Source organism: Entelurus aequoreus, linkage group LG23 (assembly GCF_033978785.1).
Source record: "Entelurus aequoreus isolate RoL-2023_Sb linkage group LG23, RoL_Eaeq_v1.1, whole genome shotgun sequence".
Classification (NCBI taxonomy): domain Eukaryota; kingdom Metazoa; phylum Chordata; class Actinopteri; order Syngnathiformes; family Syngnathidae; genus Entelurus; species Entelurus aequoreus.
This window is the reverse complement of record NC_084753.1, coordinates 37,448,005-37,468,797: the sequence shown is the minus strand read 5'-3', so window position 1 is coordinate 37,468,797 and position 20,793 is coordinate 37,448,005. Positions and strand designations below refer to the sequence as shown.

Here is a 20,793-nt window from a genome sequence, read left to right as displayed (position 1 = left end):
CAGAATATGTACTTCACTGTGCAACCTACTAATAAAAGTCTCAATCAATCAATCAATCAATCAATGGTGCAGGACAATGTCTCGTGAGACTGGGCTAATCTGGCCTTTTCTAAAGCACGTGTTGTCTAATTTTGTGTCCTGCAGACGTCTGTGAGAGCCATCTTCTCCCCGAGCAGCAGGAGTGGACCTCAAAGATGGAGCAGGATGAGCCCCAGCCCCCCTATATTAAAGAGGAAGAGGAGGAGCCGCGGTACCCGCACATTAACGGGGAAGAGGAGGAGCCACGGCTACCGTACATTAAAGAGGAGAAGGAGGAGGATCCACATATCTCTTACAGTAAGGAAGAAAAAGAGTCGCAGCTCTCCCTCACCATACAGAGGAAGAGGAACCATATTCCCATCCACATTAAAGAGGAAGAGGAGGAACACAGCATCAGTCAGGAGGGAGAGCATCCTGAATGGTTGGAGGAGTTCACAGTGACTGGTGTCCCTGTGAAGAGTGAAGGTGATGAGGTCAAAGGTGAGAGAGAGGCGGAGCCTCCAAGCAGCAGCTCAACTCAACACATGACAACAGAAGCTGATGGAGACCACTGTGGAGGATCACAAGCAGACAAGCTCTTAGCTCCACTATCAGATAGTGAGGACACAACGTCACACTCTCCTGACACTGATGATGAAGACTCTAAAGATGATAAGACATGTCACACTGACAACACACACTTCACATGTCCTCACTGCGACAAAACCTTCAAATACCGTTATTATCTGAAAGAACACATGAGAATGCACACCGGGGAAAAACCTTTTACCTGTTTGAACTGTGGTAAAGGTTTTGCACAGAGGCGAGATTTGAAAAGACACACGAGGACGCACACTGGAGAAAAACCATATCCGTGCTCAAGCTGCAACAAAATCTTTTCCCACCGATCAACACTTGTAAGACACACAAGAACGCACACTGGGGAAAAACCTTTTTCATGTTCAGTCTGCGGCAAAGTTTTTGCGCAAGTTCAATATTTGAAAAGGCACATGAGAAGACACACCAGAGAAAAAACGTTTTGTTGTTCAAGCTGCAACACAATCTTTTCTGAGCAATCAACACTTGTAACACACACTGGAGAAAAAACTGTTACATGTTCAAACTGCAACACGAGCGTTTGTGACCAATCAAACCTTGTGGCACACATGACAATATACACCGTAGAGAAACCCTTTTCCTGTTCAGTCTGCGGTAAGGGCTTTACTCGAAGGTACCAGTTGAAGACGCACATGAGAACGCACACCGGAGAGAAACCTTTTTCCTGTTCTATCTGTGGAAAATATTTTACTCAAAAGCAGCATTTGAAAACACACGCGAGCACACACACTGGAGAGAAACCTTTTTCCTGCTTAGAATGTGGTAAGGGTTTTGTACGAAAACATAGTTTGAAGGAGCACATTAGAACACACACTTGAGAAATAAACGTCTTCCTGCTTAGAACGTAGTGGAGATTTTTGGACAATAAAAGGTGTCGTAACACCTTGCGTGAAAATACACACAAGAGAAAAACATTTATTTTGTGATAAGGAATTTGTACAAAGTACGCATTTTAGAGTACACGTGAGAATGCACACCGGAGAATGACCTTTTCCTGTTCAATATGTTGCAAAGGTTTTGGTCGAAGTCAATATTTGAAAAGACAGGTGAGAAAAGACAGGTGAGAGAGTGTTCAGTTGCAGTGTGTGAACGGTCAACACTTTGACTTTCTAACAACATCAGCACATTTGACATGTGTGACATCATTGTTGTGTGTAATTTTTTCAATTATTTTCAATTTGAACATACAGTGTATACAGTTTCAAAATGATGCGTCATTTTATATTTTTTTTAATAATATGTCCAAAAAGGAGTAGGAAAAAGCTCTGTTGTTTTTTTTCTACCCCTTTTTACACATTTGTACTCTATATACACATTACACGTATGTGTAGTTAATACAACACATCTTAACTAGGTAAGTCATTTATGACGAGATAAATATATTTTTCCCCCTCAAATTCAAGACATGTACCAGTTTTAATATTCTTTGTACTTTGTAAACATTTGTAGTTTGAACAGTTTCTTAAAGTGGATCATATCAGCACATTGTTTCACTTCCTTGTTTAATCTATTCCATATTTTAATTCCACATACTGATATGCTGAAAGTCTTATATTGTACGTTTATGCAAATGTTTTAAATTGTATTTTTCTCTACGGTTATATTTCTCTTCTTTTGTTGAGAAGAAATGTTGTACCTTCTTGGGAAGCAGGTTATAGTTTGCTTTGTGCATCATTTTAGCTGTTTGCACCAAATCACTGAAATTAAATGTGTTTCCATCCATCCAATCCTTTTTCTACCGCTTGTCCCTTTTGGGGTCGCGGGGGGTGCTGGAGCCTATCTCAGCTGCATTCGGGCGGAAGGCGGGGTACACCCTGGACAAGTCGCCACCTCATCACAGGTAGACAGACAACATTCACACTCAAATTCACACACTAGGGCCCATTTAATGTTGCCAATCAAGCTATCCCCAGATGCATGTCAAATTTTTCATTTGATAAATACTTTGTATGTTCTCTATATCCAACATTATTTATTATCACAACTGGTCTTTTTTCATAACACGGTTTGTGACTGAAGTGCACATTTGTAGTTATTTCCCCATATTTCTGCACAATAACTCAGATATGGTAACACTAGCGAGCAGTAGAGAATATGAAGTGATTTTTGGTCCAGAACAAATTTTGCTTTATTCATTATTGAATAAATTCTTGCTAGATTTTGTTGCATATTTTTATATGAGGTTTCCAGTTCATTTTATCATCTATTATTACACCCCAAAATGTGTTTTCCTTTACTCCTTCAATGTCTACTCCGTCTATTTGTATTTTTGTTTGTCATTCCCTTCTCCGGTTACCGAATAGCATTATTTTAGTTTTACTGAGTTTCAAAGAGTCGGTTTTTGTCAAACCATCTTTTTAATTCCTTCATTTCTTCCTGAACAAAATGCTGTCGTGTCATCGGCGAATAATACAAATTTTAGGTTTTTGTAACTTTACAAATATTGTTTATGCATAGATTAAACAATTGTAGATTTGTAGGAATAACAGGATAAATTGATGATAATAAAATGCAAATGTGATAAATTAATCTTGATACTGTCCTGCCACAGTGAATATGTTCGGGCTTTCCCTTTTAAAGGGCAAAGTCCTCCCAGGGTTTTTTGTCCTAATGACTGTCTGGATAAAGTGAGGAGACTATAATTTAAGTAAAACCATTTATTTTACAAATTGACTAGAAATTGTAAGTCATTTTTACGGGTAGCTAAATTCGACAGAACACCGGTGTTGTGCCGGGAGACGTATGTGCATCATCTTCTCAACAACACCCTCACTCTTACATACAACATATTTAAGAATGGCGGTAATAATAACATATAAAGTTAGTAAACGTGTGATGTTCTGTGTTCTTAATCCGCGCATAGTTTTTGTACGAATATGTCAGACTAATGTTTCCGGATACAAACAAATATTGACGACGTTTACTCTATTAAACAACATATATGCACTGATTAAAAATACAGAACTATAACGCCCACGTTTAGACTTTCTCCCCCAAACGCCATCTTGCTTTTTCCTCCTTCTTCTTCTTCTTTCTATTTCCAGCAGACTAGTAGAACATCTTAGGTGTATTGCTGCCCTCCACAGGTTCTTAACGGGATTTCCTCCTTCTGTCCTATGGCCCACACTACATTCTACAGTCCGGTAGGTGGCAGTATGAACCTTGCAAGTCATGGCTGCAAACTGCCAGTAAGAAGAAGAAAATGAGCTAGTTGTTGGTTTCTCTCACGACATTAACTTTAATCGTACAATTGACAGTGACAATTACCAAAAAAAAAACAAGGCATCTCCAATACATCGCATTACATTACAGACATCACCCTTGATGAGCAGTCAACAAATATTTGAAATCTACAATACATTTAAGAAATAAAAAACATTGGGCTTTTCTTACACAAATTAAATGCTTCCAATAAAGACAATATTTTCAGGGATTTTCTATTATTTACCATTTTCCAAATTTTAAATAAGAATTTGAAATCGTTGCACCAATATGAAAATGTAGGTTTTACTTTCAAAAAGTTACATTTATGTATAAAAAATGTAGCTTGCGACATAATAAAATTAATACGCATTATTTATGTTACCATCTTTTATAATCATACCAAATTGAATCTCCTCTATCGTCCAGCCAGTCTCTGATCTCCTCCCAAAACAAATGCACAGTATCACATGATCACTGACCGCATGACTATTATTTATGGCAACTATAATTATTGTGTGCATGTTCATATGTCTAATACATACATACATATATACATATACATACAGTATATACACACAAATATATATTTATACATACACACATATATATATATACACATTATATATATATATATATATATATATATATATATATATATATATATATATATATATATATATATATATATATATATATATACATACATATACACATTATATACAGTATATATATATATATATATATATATATATATATATATATATACATACATATACACATTATATACAGTATATATACACACACACACATGTATATATCTGTATATATACTGTATATATACATATATATACACACACACATATATATATATACAGTATATATATATACATACCAATATATATACACACCTATACATACACACATACATACCTATATATATATATATATATATATATACCTAAATATACATATATATACATACCTACATATATATACCTAAATATATATATATATATATACATATACACACATATATATATATATATATATATATATATATATATATATATATATATATATATATATATATATATATATATATATATATATATATATATATATATATATATATTTGTTTTACTTTGTTTTAATATAATTTACATTTCTTTTTGAAACAGACATTTTTATTACCATGTAAAAAAGGTGTTTAATAAAAATACAAGCATGTATAACTCATATAGATTTCTTTCTTTGGTGAAGACAAGAATATACGTTGGTGTATTACATAATTCTGATGACTTGCATTTATTGAAATCCGACAGAATTCACAGTACTGCTGATAACTTCCACATTTTCGAATTAACATTGTATGAGAGAAAAATAGTCCTCCTTTTGGTCCAATACCACATGTAAGTGGTTGGTTTTTTGCCATCTTATTTGTCCATCTTTCATATTCCTTTTTATACACTTTACAAGAAATACATTCACGGCAAACTCCGTAGCATGCTCGCTTGAGTGTGCAAGCTTTTTGAGACTCTTATTTTGTTAATGCAGGCAGGATGGAGCAGCGCTTTTATTGTGAAGACAGGAACTGTGCGGTCGGTCCTTAGGCTTTTGACGGCCGGTACGGCTAGAGAGTCTGTTGAAATTAAAAGTCTCTCGCCTTCCCGCCGGTCGTTTTTTCTTAACAGTTCTCTTTTAAGGGGATGTTTGCAACCTCTGCGCAAATGTCCAGAGGGTGCTAACTTTCCGACGTATTTTAGGCATTTTACCCTGACAGCTTTAGAGACGTAATGATGTACACTAAATACTAATATAAGACTAGTAGCTGGTAACAACAATGTGGACAGCGAACATGAGCTATCATTGGTTATGTCTTCTATCATAACAACAACATGACTGCAAATAGTTGCTTCTATTGGACTGCTTTTGTAATTGCTTTATATTTAATACAAGCTGTAATTAACATTAAAAAATATACCGTATAGGTTCTGTTAATCCGATAATGGTAACATAAGCTAGCCAGTAGTTGTTATAATTTGGTTTGAAAACAAGTTGCAAATCGCTTTGAATCATACCTAAAAACAATGTATTTGACTTTGGAAAAACATGTGTTGATTTTAACCAGTACTTCAAAGAAACTTGACAGGGATTTGTAATTCATAACAAAAGGTGAGCTGGCTGGTTCCTGCAATAAGCCTTAAATGACTCTTGGGTCCATTCAAAAAGGACTTCCAAAAGGGAAAAGTTATTCTCCTGTGTGTGATTTCATGTGTCTTTGCATGCTACATTTGTCAGAGAATCTTTTAACGCACACTGAACAGTTGAGAGGTTTTACTCTCGTGTGCACGCTCATGTGTCTCTGCATGCTACTGTTGACAGAGAATCTTTTGGCACACACTGAACAGCTGAAAGGTTTTTCTCCTGTGTGTCTTCTCGCGTGTGTTCGTAAATTACTTCTGTCCGAGAATCTTTTACCGCACACTGAACAGATGAAAGGTTTTTCTCCCGTGTGTTTTCTCATGTGTTTTTGAGTATTACTTCTGTTCAGGAATTTTTTACCACACACTGTACAACTGAAAGGTTTTTCTCCTGTGTGTGTTCTCATGTGCATTTGCATACTACATTTGTCAGATAGTCTTTTACCACAAACGGAACAAATGAATGGGTTTTCTTCTGTGTGTTTTCTCATGTGTGTTTGCATGTAACATTTGTCATCAAAGACTTTACCGCAAACCGAACAACTGACATGGTTTTCTCCTGTGTGTGTTCTCATGTGTCGAGTCAAACTAGATTTGACCACAAACCCCTTTGCACAAACTGAACAACTGAACGGGTTTTCTCCCGTGTGTGTTTTCATATGTTGAGTCAAACTATACTTTACGACAAACCCTTTGGCACAAACCGGACAAGAAAAGGGTTTTTCTTCTGCGTGCGTTCTCATGTGTGTGCGCATATAACATTTGTCATCAAAGCCTTTACCACAAACCGAACAACTGAACGGGTTTTCTCCTGTGTGTGTTTTCATGTGTCGAGTCAAACTCGATTTTACGACAAACTCTTTTGCACAAACAGAACAAGAAAAGGGTTTTTCTTCCGTGTGCGTTCCCATGTGTGATTCCATATTTACATCAAGGTCTGACATCTCGTCACTATCTGATAGTGGAGCTAAGAGCTTGTCTGCTTGTGATCCTCCACAGTGGTCTCCATCAGCTTCTGTTGTCATGTGTTGAGTTGAGCTGCTTCTTGAAGGTTCCACGGCTCGGTTCTCCCCACTTGGACTGTGATGAAGCTGTGAGGACTCAGGTGGTTTGTCTTCATGCTCTTCAGTCTTCACAGAGACAACAATCTGTGGAAACTTGGTGAGATCAGCCTCCTCCTGCCCTCCTCTCTCCTGAGTGGTCCACAGTTCTTCCTCTTTAAAATGAGGGGGATGTGGCTCCTCCTCTTCTTTGACAAGTGGGGGTTGTGGCTCCTCTTTAAAACGAGGGGCCTGTGATTCTTTATTTTCATCTTTAACATACGCTGGCTGTGATTCTTCCTCTTTACAATGAAGGAGCGGTGGCTTCTCTTCTTCTTTAATATGAGGGGGTTGTGGTTCCTCCTCTTGTTGATTATGCGGGAACTGTGGATCCTCCTGCCCCAAAGTCAAGCTCCCCCCTTGCAGTCGACGGGCACGTTCTTCTTGACATCCAACCAACTGCTGTATGTCTGCAGAACACGTACAAAAGAAACATGTCAAAAATGATCAAGCCATGAAATATAAATAGGGGATAGCGTAAAAGTAAATTGGCTGTCAACATTTTTTTTTATATATTTGACAGCTTCATTTAATGTATTTCAACACATTTACTGAATGTAACTAAAGTAACTTCCATGTAAAAGCTGGTCTGGAATTTAAAAAATATATTATTATTAAGGAAATTCATATTTATTAACACGTGAACACACACGTTCTAACTATCGTGGGATCACACTCCTCAGCCTTCCCGGTAAGGTCTATTCGGGTGTGCTGGAGAGGAGGTTACGCCGGATAGTCGAACCTTGGATTCAGGAGGAACAGTGTTGTTTTCGTCCTGGTCGTGGAACTGTGGACCAGCTCTATACTCTCGGCAGGGTCCTTGAGGGTGCATGGGATTTTACCCAACCAGTCTACATGTGCTTTGTGGACTTCGAGAAGGCATTCGACCGTGTCTCTCGGGAAGTCCTGTGGGGAGTGCTCAGAGAGTATGGGGTATCGGACTGTCTGATTGTGGCGGTCCGCTCCCTGTATGATCAGTGTCAGAGCTTGGTCCGCATTGCCGGCAGTAAGTAGGACACGTTTCCAGTGAGGGTTGGACTCCGCCAAGGCTGCCCTTTGTCACCGATTCTGTTCATAACTTTTATGGACAGAATTTCTAGGCGCAGTCAAGGCGTTGAGGGTATCTGGTTTGGTGGCCGCAGGATTAGGTCTCTGCTTTTTGCAGATGATGTGGTCCTGATGGCTTCATCTGGCCAGGATCTTCAGCTCTCACTGGATCGGTTCGCAGCTGAGTGTGAAGCGACTGGGATGAGAATCAGCACCTCCAAGTCAGAGTCCATGGTTCTCGCCCGGAAAAGGGTGGAGTGCCATCTCCGGGTTGCGGAGGAGACCCTGCCCCAAGTGAAGGAGTTCAAGTACCTCGGAGTCTTGTTCACGAGTGAGGGAAGAGTGGATCGTGAGATCAACAGGCGGATCGGTGCGGCGTCTTCAGTAATGCGAAACGCTGTATCGATCCGTTGTGGTGAAGAAGGAGCTGAACCGGAAGGCAAAGTTCTCAATTTACCGGTGGATCTACGTTCCCATCCTCACCTATGGTCATGAGCTTTGGGTTATGACCGAAAGGACAAGATCACGGGTACAAGCGGCCGAAATGAGTTTCCTCCGCCGGGTGGCGGGGCTCTCCCTTATAGATAGGGTGAGAAGCTCTGCCATCCGGGGGGAGCTCAAAGTAAAGCCGCTGCTCCTCCACATCGAGAGAAGCCAGTTGAGGTGGTTCGGGCATCTGGTCAGGATGCCACCCGAACGCCTCCCTAGGGAGGTGTTTAGGGCACGTCCGACCGGTAGGAGGCCACGGGGAAGACCCAGGACACGTTGGGAAGACTATGTCTCCCGGCTGGCCTGGGAACGCCTCTGGATCCCCCGGGAAGAGCTGGACGAAGTGGCTGGGGAGAGGGAAGTCTGGGTTTCCCTGCTTAGGCTGCTGCCCCCACGACCCGACCTCGGATAAGCGGAAGAAGATGGATGCATGGATGGATGGGTGAACACACACAAAAGTCCGAAAACTGGTACCGTACGGCACCGCTATTAAATTCCCAGGTACCGGATGAAATGGGAACGGTACCTACCTCTGCTTACAAATAAAGATGTAAAACAGATCTGTATAGCTAAGGCAAACTTTTTTATTGAAACAATAGAAGGGGAAAAGTTCATGGAAAAATGATTTGGGAAAACCTTAATAAGCTACTTATTGTCACACACGCACCAGGTGTGGCGAAATTATTCTCTGCATATGACCCATCACCCATGATCACCCCCTGGGAGGTGAGGGGAGCAGTGAGCAGCAGCGGTGGCCGCGCCCGGGAATCATTTTTTGGTGATTTAACCCCCAATTCTTACGAATAATAAGTTAAAGTACCAATGATTGTCACACACACACACTAGGTGTGGTGAAATTTGTCCTCTGCATTTGACCCATCCCCTTGTTCACCGCCTGGGAGGTGAGGGGAGCAGTGAGCAGCAGCGGTGGCCGCGCCCGGTAATCCTTTTTTGGTGATTTAACCCCCAATTCTTAAGAATAATAAGTTAAAGTTAAAGTACCAATGATTGGTCACACACACACTAGGTGTTGTGAAATGTGTCTTCTGCATTTGACCCATCCCCTTGTTCACCGCCTGGGGGGTGAGGGGAGCAGTGAGCAGCAGCGGTGGCCGCGCCCGGTAATCCTTTTTTGGTGATTTAACCCCCAATTCTTAAGAATAATAAGTTAAAGTTAAAGTACCAATGATTGGTCACACACACACTAGGTGTTGTGAAATGTGTCTTCTGCATTTGACCCATCCCCTTGTTCACCACCTGGGAGGTGAGGGGAGCAGTGAGCAGCAGCGGTGTCCGCGCCCGGTAATCCTTTTTTGGTGATTTAACCCCCAATTCTTAAGAATAATAAGTTAAAGTTAAAGTACCAATGATTGGTCACACACACACTAGGTGTTGTGAAATGTGTCTTCTGCATTTGACCCATCCCCTTGTTCACCGCCTGGGAGTTGAGGGGAGCAGTGGGCAGCAGCAGTGGCCGCGCCCTGGAATCATTTTTGGTGATTTAACCCCCAATTCCAACCCGTGATGCTGGGTGCCAAGCAGGAAGGTAATGGGTCCCATTTTTATAGTCTTTGGTATGACTCGGCCGGGGTTTAAACTCACGACCTACCGATCTCAGGGCGGACACTCTAACCACTAGGCCACTGAGTAGATAATCCTTTATCACTCAACAATTTTTTTTTTTTAAATAAAGTATAGGGATCTGTTCGATTGCATGGTTGGATTTTTTTGCTCGTATCTGCTTTTTGTAGGAAGATTTTGGCCCCTTGTGTATAGTTCGTTCATCTTAGCTTGGTTGATCACCAGTGTTTTTCCACTCAGGGAAAGAAATTCCTTTCCGGAATACAATAGACAGACAATCTATTTAAGAATAATGTGTATAATGAAATATAAAGTTAGTAAACATGTGAGAGTAAGAAGTAAACAAACCTGTTCTGTGTAACACAACTTGATGTTTCTTGAAATCAGCGTCCAGTAGTTGATGTTGTCGCTCCTTCTCCTCTTTTGTTGGACAAAGTTCCTCCTCGTACTCTGCTATCGTTCTTTCGCACATTTTCACACAATCACAACACTTTACACTCACACCTGATCTCTGTTTTAAGTGATTAGCGAGGTGTTGATAATGGCCGCGTCTCTCTGTTAGCGGCTAAAAAGCTAAGCTAGCAAGCTTTGCTGGCTCGAAAAGCGTCAAAGTGCGCTCAGACTAATGTATGCAATGGCAAATAAATATTAACAATGTTTACTCAATTACACAACATATATGTGTACACCTTAACAACACAAAACTACGAAGCCCGAAATAGCGCCTTCTTCATCAAACGCCATCTTGCTTATTCCTCGTTCTGTTTAGTTGCTCAGTCGGTCCACGCATGCGCGAAGGAAACGTCACTTCCTGGACTTGCAATTTTTTTACCGAGCTTCTACGACGTCACGTTCTGTGATATTTCAAATGTTTTATTAATGTTTCGTATAAAACAATAGCTTGCCTAGGAATAAAAGGGAACAATAATATAAACATGAACAAGGGGTAAATAAAAATTTAAAAAAATCAGGGAGTATTATCACCGCAATTTCATCACTTTCACTCTTCTGTCATTGCAATGAATGACGTAAGGGGGCGCCACTGACTCCCATTGCGTATTTTATGTTGATTTTTTTTTTTAACAAGGCGCTTATTTGAACCTAAATCAAAAATCTGCGGCCTAACAAAAAGTAACATTTTAAATGATTGGTATTGTAATTTGATGTAAATAAAGTAGTAAAAAAAAAAAAAAGATAGACTTTTTCTTGCCATTTTAGGCTGCCGAGCACGTCGTTCGGGTTTCTGTACGGTTCCAAAAATAAATACTGTAGTCTTAAATAACGTTTGTTTTTTTATATTACATTGTTACTCAATAAAGATTACATAAAAGAACACCAACGTTTTTTATTATTTTTTAATTTTTTATTGACCACCAAACATACATTTGAAATGCACACAAAAGTCAAGGCATTTTCAACATCAAGAAAATGAAACGAAAGCAAATACAGATAGAAAATAATAACACGAAAAAATATGAACAAATAAATAAATGCCGACGGAAGTGACGTCATATTTGTGCCCGCCTAGACTTATCGTGTTTTCCGGTACCGATTGTGTAGTGACTGACTGCGCCTTTTCACACTCGTGGCGGCCTCAAACTTCAACTCCCGCTGCCACCATGTTTCACTCTCGTCTGGTAAATGTTCAACCACAAAGAGAGGACTTTTAGAGCAGTATAGTTGAGCTTTATTGCAAACTTCCGCTGCAGTTACAAACCTAGTTGCGCATGCGCACTTTTTACGTCCTATCCTTTCGATTTACGTCAGTTGTGTTCTTGTCATCTTTTACGCTCGCTGCATACCATTGTGGTCTTTTAGTCTGCATTCATTCCTTGATTTTTACGTTCATTCTTATTCGTCAGTCGTATGAAAATATACACTTTATTAAATATTCTTGCAAGGATGAATTCGATTTAGTGAACGCTGGAGCTTTTCGAGACAAGTTTAGCTTGCTAGTTAGCTTAGCAGCTTAGCTCTCTAGCTCCTAACAACACACACACCGCTAAGCAGAAATCAGGTGTGAGAGTAAAGTGTTGTGATTCTGCGAACATGTGTAAAGTTCACATGCTGAGAGAGTTTTGGAGAGACTAACTGCGTCTGTTGAAGAACGAGGAGGAACTTTGTCCAATAAAAGAGGAGAAGGAGCGACAACATCAACTACTTGGACGCTGTTTTCAAGAAACATCAAGTTGTGTTACACAGAACAGGTTTGTTTACTTCTTACTCTCACATGGTTACTAACTTTATATTTATTTATTAACATAAAAAGATCACATAATCATAGCAATTTTAATGAGTGGAGGAGCATTGTGAAAAAGGGAAATTAAGCTAGTAAAGGGACAAGCGGTAGAAATGGATGGATGGATGGGTAATGTAATTGAATTTGTATTAGTGAAAACACAAAAAATAATATACAATGTACCAAAAAAACCTGCAGTGATTTCCATAGAACTGCAATCTATTCATGTTGAGTGGCATAACTGGGGCAGTATGAAAATAAAATCTCATTTCCATAATTGGCTATAGTGCATTTTATTATTTGTGCCATATTTTTTTTCCAGTTACATTATACATTTTAGCTCTATTTTCCACTTTGCTTGGTTTTTATGAATTGTATTGTATTACTACTATGGAACATGACCCAATACAAAAAAGAAAACTATCTGTATTCTGCAAATGCCCCCCACCCCCTTGCCGCACTTTGTTCATCCCTGGATTATTTACATATTATTAAATTTATTTTGTCAGATACATAGGTAAACAGTCTTTCAAATTAATCATGAAAAAACTCCGGTAACACTTTAGTATGGGGAACATATTCACCATTAATTAGTTGCTTATTAAAGTAATAAAGTCTTAATTTTGAGTTATTTGGACACTAAGGGAACGTATAAGGTTTAGGTTTAGAGTTGGGGTTACTAATAAGCAATAATTCTGAGGTTATTGAGGGAAGACTCTTAGTTAATGGCTTACTGGTTGCATAATAGAATACGGCATTAATAAGTACTTAATAATGACTAATTAAGAGCCAATATGTTACTAATTTGCACGTTAATAAGCAACTAATTAATGGTGAGTATGTGTTCCCCATACCAAAGTGTTTCCAAAACTTCTAACTTGAGGTTGTTTCTCGGGGTCTTGTGGGTCGTGAGATCGACAGGCGGATCAGTGCAGCATCTGCAGTGATGTGGACCCTGTATCGGTTCGTCGTGGTGAAGAAGGAGCTCAGCCGGAAGGCAAAGCTCTCAATTTACCCGCTGATCTACGTTCCTATCCTCACCTATGGTCATGAGCTTTGGGTTAACCATGCATGGCCTATCACGACAGAGATGTTAAACACATTGACTACAGCTGTCCAAAATGTCTTGTATGTAAGGTTTTACTGCTGGGTTTTATTTTGTATTATTTTTCATGACTCGTTTTTTTGCTTCTGTTATTTCCTGATGCATGGTATGGTTATGACTACTGATTAAGGGTGTCAAAAAAAAAAAGCATTTTCGAATGAATCTCGATTCTTATTTGTAAGGATTCTTAATCAATTAAAAAACAATAAAATAAATATATGTACACTACCGTTCAAAAGTTTGGGGTCACCCAAACAATTTTGTGGAATAGCCTTCATTTCTAAGAACAAGAATAGACTGTCGAGTTTCAGATGAAAGTTCTCTTTTTCTGGCCATTTTGAGCGTTTAATTGACCCCACAAATGTGATGCTCCAGAAACTCAATCTGCTCAAAGGAAGGTCAGTTTTGTAGCTTCTGTAACGAGCTAAACTGTTTTCAGATGTGTGAACATGATTGCACAAGGGTTTTCTAATCATCAATTAGCCTTCTGAGCCAATGAGCAAACACATTGTACCATTAGAACACTGGAGTGATAGTTTCTGGAAATGGGCCTCTATACACATTCTAGATTGTACCTAATGTCATGACTGTTTTTATTGACTATTGACTATTTTATTCATTATGGGACAAGCAGTAGAAAATGGTGGATGGTACTTTTTTCGTCACTTATTGTTTGTCTTTGGTACACTAATGTGTATATTTTAGGCCATTGGTTCTTTGTTTTATTTTTGCAAAAAAAAATATATATATATTTTTATATTGCTCTTTTTATCTTTGGTATGAACAATATTATGTAAACTCGAAGTTATTATTATTTTTTTGGTTCTTTGTTGTTGCTATTATTGTATTACAACATTTTATTATTTGATCATGTTGTACTGCATTTTAATCTTTTGTTTTGTGATTGTGTGATGTTTTTGCCTGGACCCCAGGAAGAATAGTCTCCACTGCGGTTTAGACTAATGGGGATCCTTAATAAACTAAACTAAACCTATGTAGATACTGCACCAAAAATCAGACATTTGCAGCTAGAATAGTCATTTACCACATTAGCAATGTATAGAGTGTATTTCTTTAAAGTTAAGACTAGTTTAAAGTTATCTTCATTGAAAAGTGCAGTGCTTTTCCTTCAAAAATAAGGACATTTCAATGTGACCCCGAACTTTTGAACGGTAGTGTGTATATATATATACACATACAGTCACGATCGAAGATAGAGTGATTGGAGCACATACTTGTTGGTCACAAAAAACATTCATGAAGTTTGCTTCTTTTATGAATTTATTATGGGTCTACTGAAAATGTGAGCAAATGTGCTGGGTCAAAAGTATACATACAGCAATGTTAATATTTGCTTACATGTCCCTTGGCAAGTTTCACTGCAATAAGGTAATTTTGGTAGCCATCCACAAGCTTCTGCTTGAATTTTTGCCCCCTCCTCTTGACAAAATTGGTGCAGTTCAGCTAAATTTGTTGTTTTTCTGACATGGACTTGTTTCTTCAGCATTGTCCACACGTTTAAGTCAGGACTTTGGGAAGGCCATTTGAAAACCTCAATTTAGCCTGATTTAGACATTCCTTTCCCACTTTTGACGTGTGTTTGAGGTCATTGTCCTCTTGGAACACCCAACTGCGCCCAAGACCCAACTTCTAGGCTGATGATTTTAGGTTGTCCTGAAGAATTTGGAGGTAATCCTCCTTTTTCATTGTCCCATTTAAAGCACCAGTTCCATTGGCAACAAAACAGGCCCAGAGCATAATACTACTACCAACATGCTTGACGGTGGGCATGGTGTTCCTGGGATTAAAGGCCTCACCTTCTCTCCTCAAAACATATTGCTGGTTATTGTTGCCAAACAGCTCAATTTTTGTTTCATCTGACCTCACATGGACAAAGATAAGACCTTCTTGAGGAAAGTTCTGTGGTCAGATGAAACAAAAATTGAGCTGTTTGGCCACAATACCCAGCAATATGTTTGGAGGAGAAAAGGTGAGGCCTTTAATCCCAGGAACACCATTCCCACCGTCAAGCATGGCGGTGGTAGTATTATGCTCTGGGCCTGTTTTGCTGCCAATGGAACTGGTGCTTTACAGAGAGTAAATGGGACAATGAAAAAGGAGGATTACCTCCAAATTCTTCAGGACAACCTAAAATAATCAGCCCGGAGGTTGGGTCTTAGGCGCAGTTGGGTGTTCCAACAGGACAATGACCCCAAACACACCTCAAAAGTGGTAAATTAATGGCTAAGTCAGGCTAGAATTAAGGTTTTAGAATGGCCTTCAAAAAGTCCTGACTTAAACGTGTGGACAATGCTGAAGAAACAAGTCTGTGTCAGAAAACCGCCAAATATAGCTGAACTGCACCAATTTTGTCAAGAGGAGTGGTCAAAAATTCAAGCAGAAGCTTGTGGATGGCTACCAAAAGGGACCAAGGGACATGTAAACATATAAAAACATTGCTGTATGTATACTTTTGACCCAGGACACTTGGTCACATTTTCAGTAGACCCATAATAAATTCATAAAAGAACCAAAGTTCATTTTTGTTTTTTTGTGACCAACAAGTATGTGCTCCAATGACTCTATCACAAAACAATAAGAGTTGTAGAAATTATTGGAAACTCAAGACAGCCATGACATTATGTTCTTTACAAATGTATGTAAACTTTTGACCATGACCGTATATATATATACATATACTGTATATATATATATATATATATATATATATATATATATATATATATATATATGTATATGTATATATATATATATATGTATATGTATATATATATGTATATATATATATATATATATATATATATATATATATATATATATATATATATACATATATATATACATATACATATATATATATATATACATATACATATATATATATATATATATATATATATATATATATATATATATATATGTATATGTATATATGTATATATATATGTATATATGTATGTATATATGTATATATATATATATGTATATATATATGTATATGTACACACATATATATATATATATATATATATATATATATATATATATATATATATATATATATATATATATATATATATATATATACTATTTTAAAACATGTGTTTTTCTTCTTGTGTCTGCAGCAGGAGTGTACCTCCAGGATGATGCAGGAGGAGCTACAGCCCCCCCATATTAAAAAAGAAGAGGATTTGACACAGTCCCCACACATTAAAGAGGAAGAAGATACCCCACAGCCCCACCACATAAAAGAGGAGGCCCAGCCGCCTAACTTTAAAGAGGAAGATGAAGGGCCACATCTCCCTCACATTAAAGACGAAGAGGAGGAACACAGCATCAGTCAGGAGGGAGAGCATCTTGAAGGGTTAGACACATTCCCAGTGATTGGTGTCCCTGTGAAGAGTGAAGGTGATGAGGTCAAAGGTGAAAGTGAGGAGAAGAGAGAGGCGGAGCCTCCAAGCAGCAGCTCAACAGAAGCTGATGGAGACCACTGTGGAGGATCACAAGCAGACAAGCTCTTAGCTCCACTATCAGATAGTGAGGACACAACGTCACACTCTCCTGACACTGATGATGAAGACTCTAAAGATGATAAGACATGTCACACTGACAACACACACTTCACATGTCCTCACTGCGACAAAACTTTTAGTTACCGTCGCAATATGAAAAGCCACATGAGAACACACACTGGAGAAAAACCTTTTTCATGTTCAATCTGTGGTAAAAAATATACTCAAAGGCACCATGTCAAAGAACACATGAGAATACACACTGGAGAAAAACCTTTTTCATGTTCAAAATGTGGTAAAAGCTTTCAACGAAAAGACGTGTTGAAAGAACACATGAGAACACACACTGGAGAAAAACCTTTTTCCTGCTCAGAATGTGGTAAAAGTTTTGTACGTCGTAGCTATTTGAAAGGACACATGAGAATACACACTGGAGAAAAACGCAATACCTGTTCAATCTGTGGTAAAACCTTTGTAGAAAAACACAATTTAAAAGTACACATGATAACACACACTGGAAACAAACTTTTTTCCTGTTCAGTATGTGGTAAACAATTCGCACGGAAACAATATTTGAAAGAACACATGCAACTACACACTGGAGAGAGAACAGTTTCCTGCTCAGAATGTGGTAAAGTTTGTACACAAAAACATAAATTAAAAGTCCACATGAGAACACACACTGGAGAGAAAGTGTTTAGTTGCAGTGTGTGTAATGAAAGATTCTCTTATAAGAAGCAGTGTAAGAAACACAAGTGTGCTGGTGAGAACAGCAGCAGAAAATGAAGCTGCAGGATTTGAAATAAACTGTCAAAACTTTGTGAACTTTGACTTTCTAATATCAGCACATACAACGTGTGAAATGATTGTTGTGTGTGTAACACTGTCGTGTTAATATGATTCTTATGTTTATGGATTAATGTATTTATCTCAGTCAAGTACGTGCATTATTATACAACTTTGTGTACATTTATTTTTAAATATATGGTCTTTGATCAAAAATGTAAACGCTAAGCAACAGCTTATTTTGACCATTTTATTAGCTTTTTAAAATACATTTTAAACATTTAAGAAATGTTATGTAAAGTTATGTAAACATTCATATATTGTTTTTACATGTGTGTTGTGTGTTAAATATTTCCATATACATATTTTTGTAAATGATTGCATAGATGAACTCCTTTATATGATGTACATATTTGTTTTACATGTGTTCATACTTTCCCTTTTGAGTACTCATAAATCCTTCTTAGTTCATATTTACTGGTTCACATCTGAAACATCTTCTGGAAGCATATTATTATTTACTTTATACATCATTTGAACGGTTGTGTTTTATACAAGATCATTTACTTTTAAAATGTGTGACTTTTTGAATCATTTGTTGGGTCTCTATAATCTATTCTATTAATTATCTTTTTTACTCTCTTTTGTAGTATGAATATTGTTTTGTGATTATTGTATATGTATGTCCCCAGACCTTTATGCAATAAGCAATGTATGCTTCAGCTGAAGTTAGGTACAATAAATGTAGTTATTATTTGTGAGTATGTAATTTGTTCTATTTAATACTGCAGTGCTTTTTGAGAATGTGTTCTTTATGTGAGTCATATGTCGTTTCCAGCTTAGTCTTCATATATAATCAATTCTAAAATGTGATTACCTCTACTTACTTTATTTAAATATTAGCCATCGTAATGTGTGTTTTACATTTTTACAATATCCAAATATGATATATTTAGTTTTATTGAAGTTTAGCGACAGTTTATTGATGTCCAGCCATCTTTTTATGGTCAAGTTCTTTTTTTTTCTGTTTGAACTTTTATTAATCAAAGTAGGACATTTACAACAAATATAACATACAGTACAGGCCAAAAGTACGGGCACACCTTCTCATTTCAATGCGTTTTCTTTATTTTCAGGACTATTGTCACTGAAGGTATCAAAACTATGACACCTGTGAAGTGAAAACCATTTCAGGTGACTCCCTCTTGAAGCTCATAGAGAGAATGCCAAGAGTGTGCAAAGCAGTAATCAGAGCAAAGGGTGGCTATTTTGAAGAAACTACAATATAAAACATGTTTTCACTTATTTCACTTTTTTTTGTTAGGTACATAACTCCACATGTGTTCATTCATAGTTTTGGTGTGACAATCTACAATGTAAATAGTCATGAAGATAACGAAAACTCATTGAATGAGAAGGTGTGTCCAAACTTTTGGCCTGTACTGTATATGTCAACAGGCATATTACACACAGGAATACAATTAGAAAAATATACACACAATGTAAGATAGAAAACAAAAGATGAAAAACAAAAATACATGTACCTAGGTGTTGTCTAAAAGTTCTAGCTGGCCAACTGCATGGTACAGTTCCACAGCCCGTTTCCCGTCCAGGAGTCCCACAGATGAGAGAAGATGGCAGAATTCTTTGTCTAAGTTTATAGACAAGTTTTTTGTTTGGTTTTTAAGAATCTACATTTTGTGAATTAAAAAAAAAAACATTACTATTATTGTGGTCTTTCCTTTCTTAGAATCCTCAAAACAATATCAATTTCTTGTATGCATGTATGTATACAGAGTTTGTAGTACCATATACACACACTGTAGTACCATATACACACACTGCAGTACCATATACACACACTGTAGTACCATATACACTCACTGTAGTACCATATACACACACTGTAGTACCATACACACACTGTAGTACCATACACACACACTGTAGTACCATATACACACACTGTAGTACCATACACACACTGTAGTACCATACACACACACTGTAGTACCATATACACACACTGTAGTACCATACACACACTGTAGTACCATATACACACACTGTAGTACCATATACACACACTGTAGTACCATACACACTCACTGTAGTACCATACACACTCACTGTAGTACCATATACACACACTGTAGTACCATATACACACACTGTAGTACCATACACACTCACTGTAGTACCATACACACTCACTGTAGTACCATATACACACACTGTAGTACCATATACACACACTGTAGTACCATACACACACACTGTAGTACCATACACACACACTGTAGTACCATACACACACTGTAGTACCATATACACACACTGTAGTACCATATACACACACTGTAGTACCATACACACACACTGTAGTACCATATACACACACTGTAGTACCATATACACACACTGCAGTACCATATACACACACTGTAGTACCATATACACTCACTGTAGTACCATATACACACACTGTAGTACCATACACACACTGTAGTACCATACACACACACTGTAGTACCATATACACACACTGTAGTACCATACACACACTGTAGTACCATACACACACACTGTAGTACCATATACACACACTGTAGTACCATACACACACTGTAGTACCATACACACACACTGTAGTACCATATACACACACTGTAGTACCATATACACACACTGTAGTACCATACACACTCACTGTAGTACCATACACACTCACTGTAGTACCATATACACACACTGTAGTACCATACACACTCACTGTAGTACCATACACACTCACTGTAGTACCATATACACACACTGTAGTACCATATACACACACTGTAGTACCATACACACACACTGTAGTACCATACAC

The 20,793-nt window shown here is 37.9% G+C and overlaps 3 protein-coding genes across 5 annotated transcripts in view; 2 read left to right on the top strand and 1 right to left on the bottom strand.

The window, feature by feature from the left end:
- Window positions 1–20,793, top strand: part of LOC133640585 (oocyte zinc finger protein XlCOF6-like) — a 404,169-nt gene that overhangs the window by 12,460 nt on the left and 370,916 nt on the right. Inside the window, exon 3 of one of the 2 annotated variants that reach the window (XM_062034086.1) lies at window positions 145–2,228. The exons of the other annotated variant lie outside the window; for it this stretch is intronic. Coding sequence (XP_061890070.1) covers window positions 145–1,454 — 1,310 coding nt within the window. The 3' untranslated portion in view covers window positions 1,455–2,228. Of the gene's footprint in view, window positions 1–144; window positions 2,229–20,793 lie in introns of those variants that run through there. 2 annotated transcript variants of the gene reach the window in all.
- On the bottom strand, window positions 5,036–11,003 carry LOC133640648 (zinc finger protein OZF-like). Its single transcript, XM_062034189.1, has 2 exons — window positions 10,607–11,003; window positions 5,036–7,551 (listed from the first exon to the last, which is right to left on the bottom strand). The coding sequence occupies exons 1-2, from the start codon at window positions 10,728–10,730 to the stop codon at window positions 6,089–6,091; spliced, it is 1,587 nt and encodes a 528-aa protein (XP_061890173.1). The 5' UTR covers window positions 10,731–11,003; the 3' UTR covers window positions 5,036–6,088.
- On the top strand, window positions 11,776–18,670 carry LOC133640708 (gastrula zinc finger protein XlCGF8.2DB-like). Of its 2 annotated transcripts, none has more exons than XM_062034278.1 (2): window positions 11,776–12,465; window positions 16,752–18,670. In XM_062034278.1, the coding sequence occupies exon 2, from the start codon at window positions 16,767–16,769 to the stop codon at window positions 17,919–17,921; it is 1,155 nt and encodes a 384-aa protein (XP_061890262.1). In that variant the 5' UTR covers window positions 11,776–12,465; window positions 16,752–16,766; the 3' UTR covers window positions 17,922–18,670. The 2 variants fall into 2 exon arrangements, with proteins under 2 accessions (XP_061890262.1, XP_061890261.1); XM_062034277.1 differs by having other exon boundaries at window positions 11,777–12,465; window positions 16,749–18,670.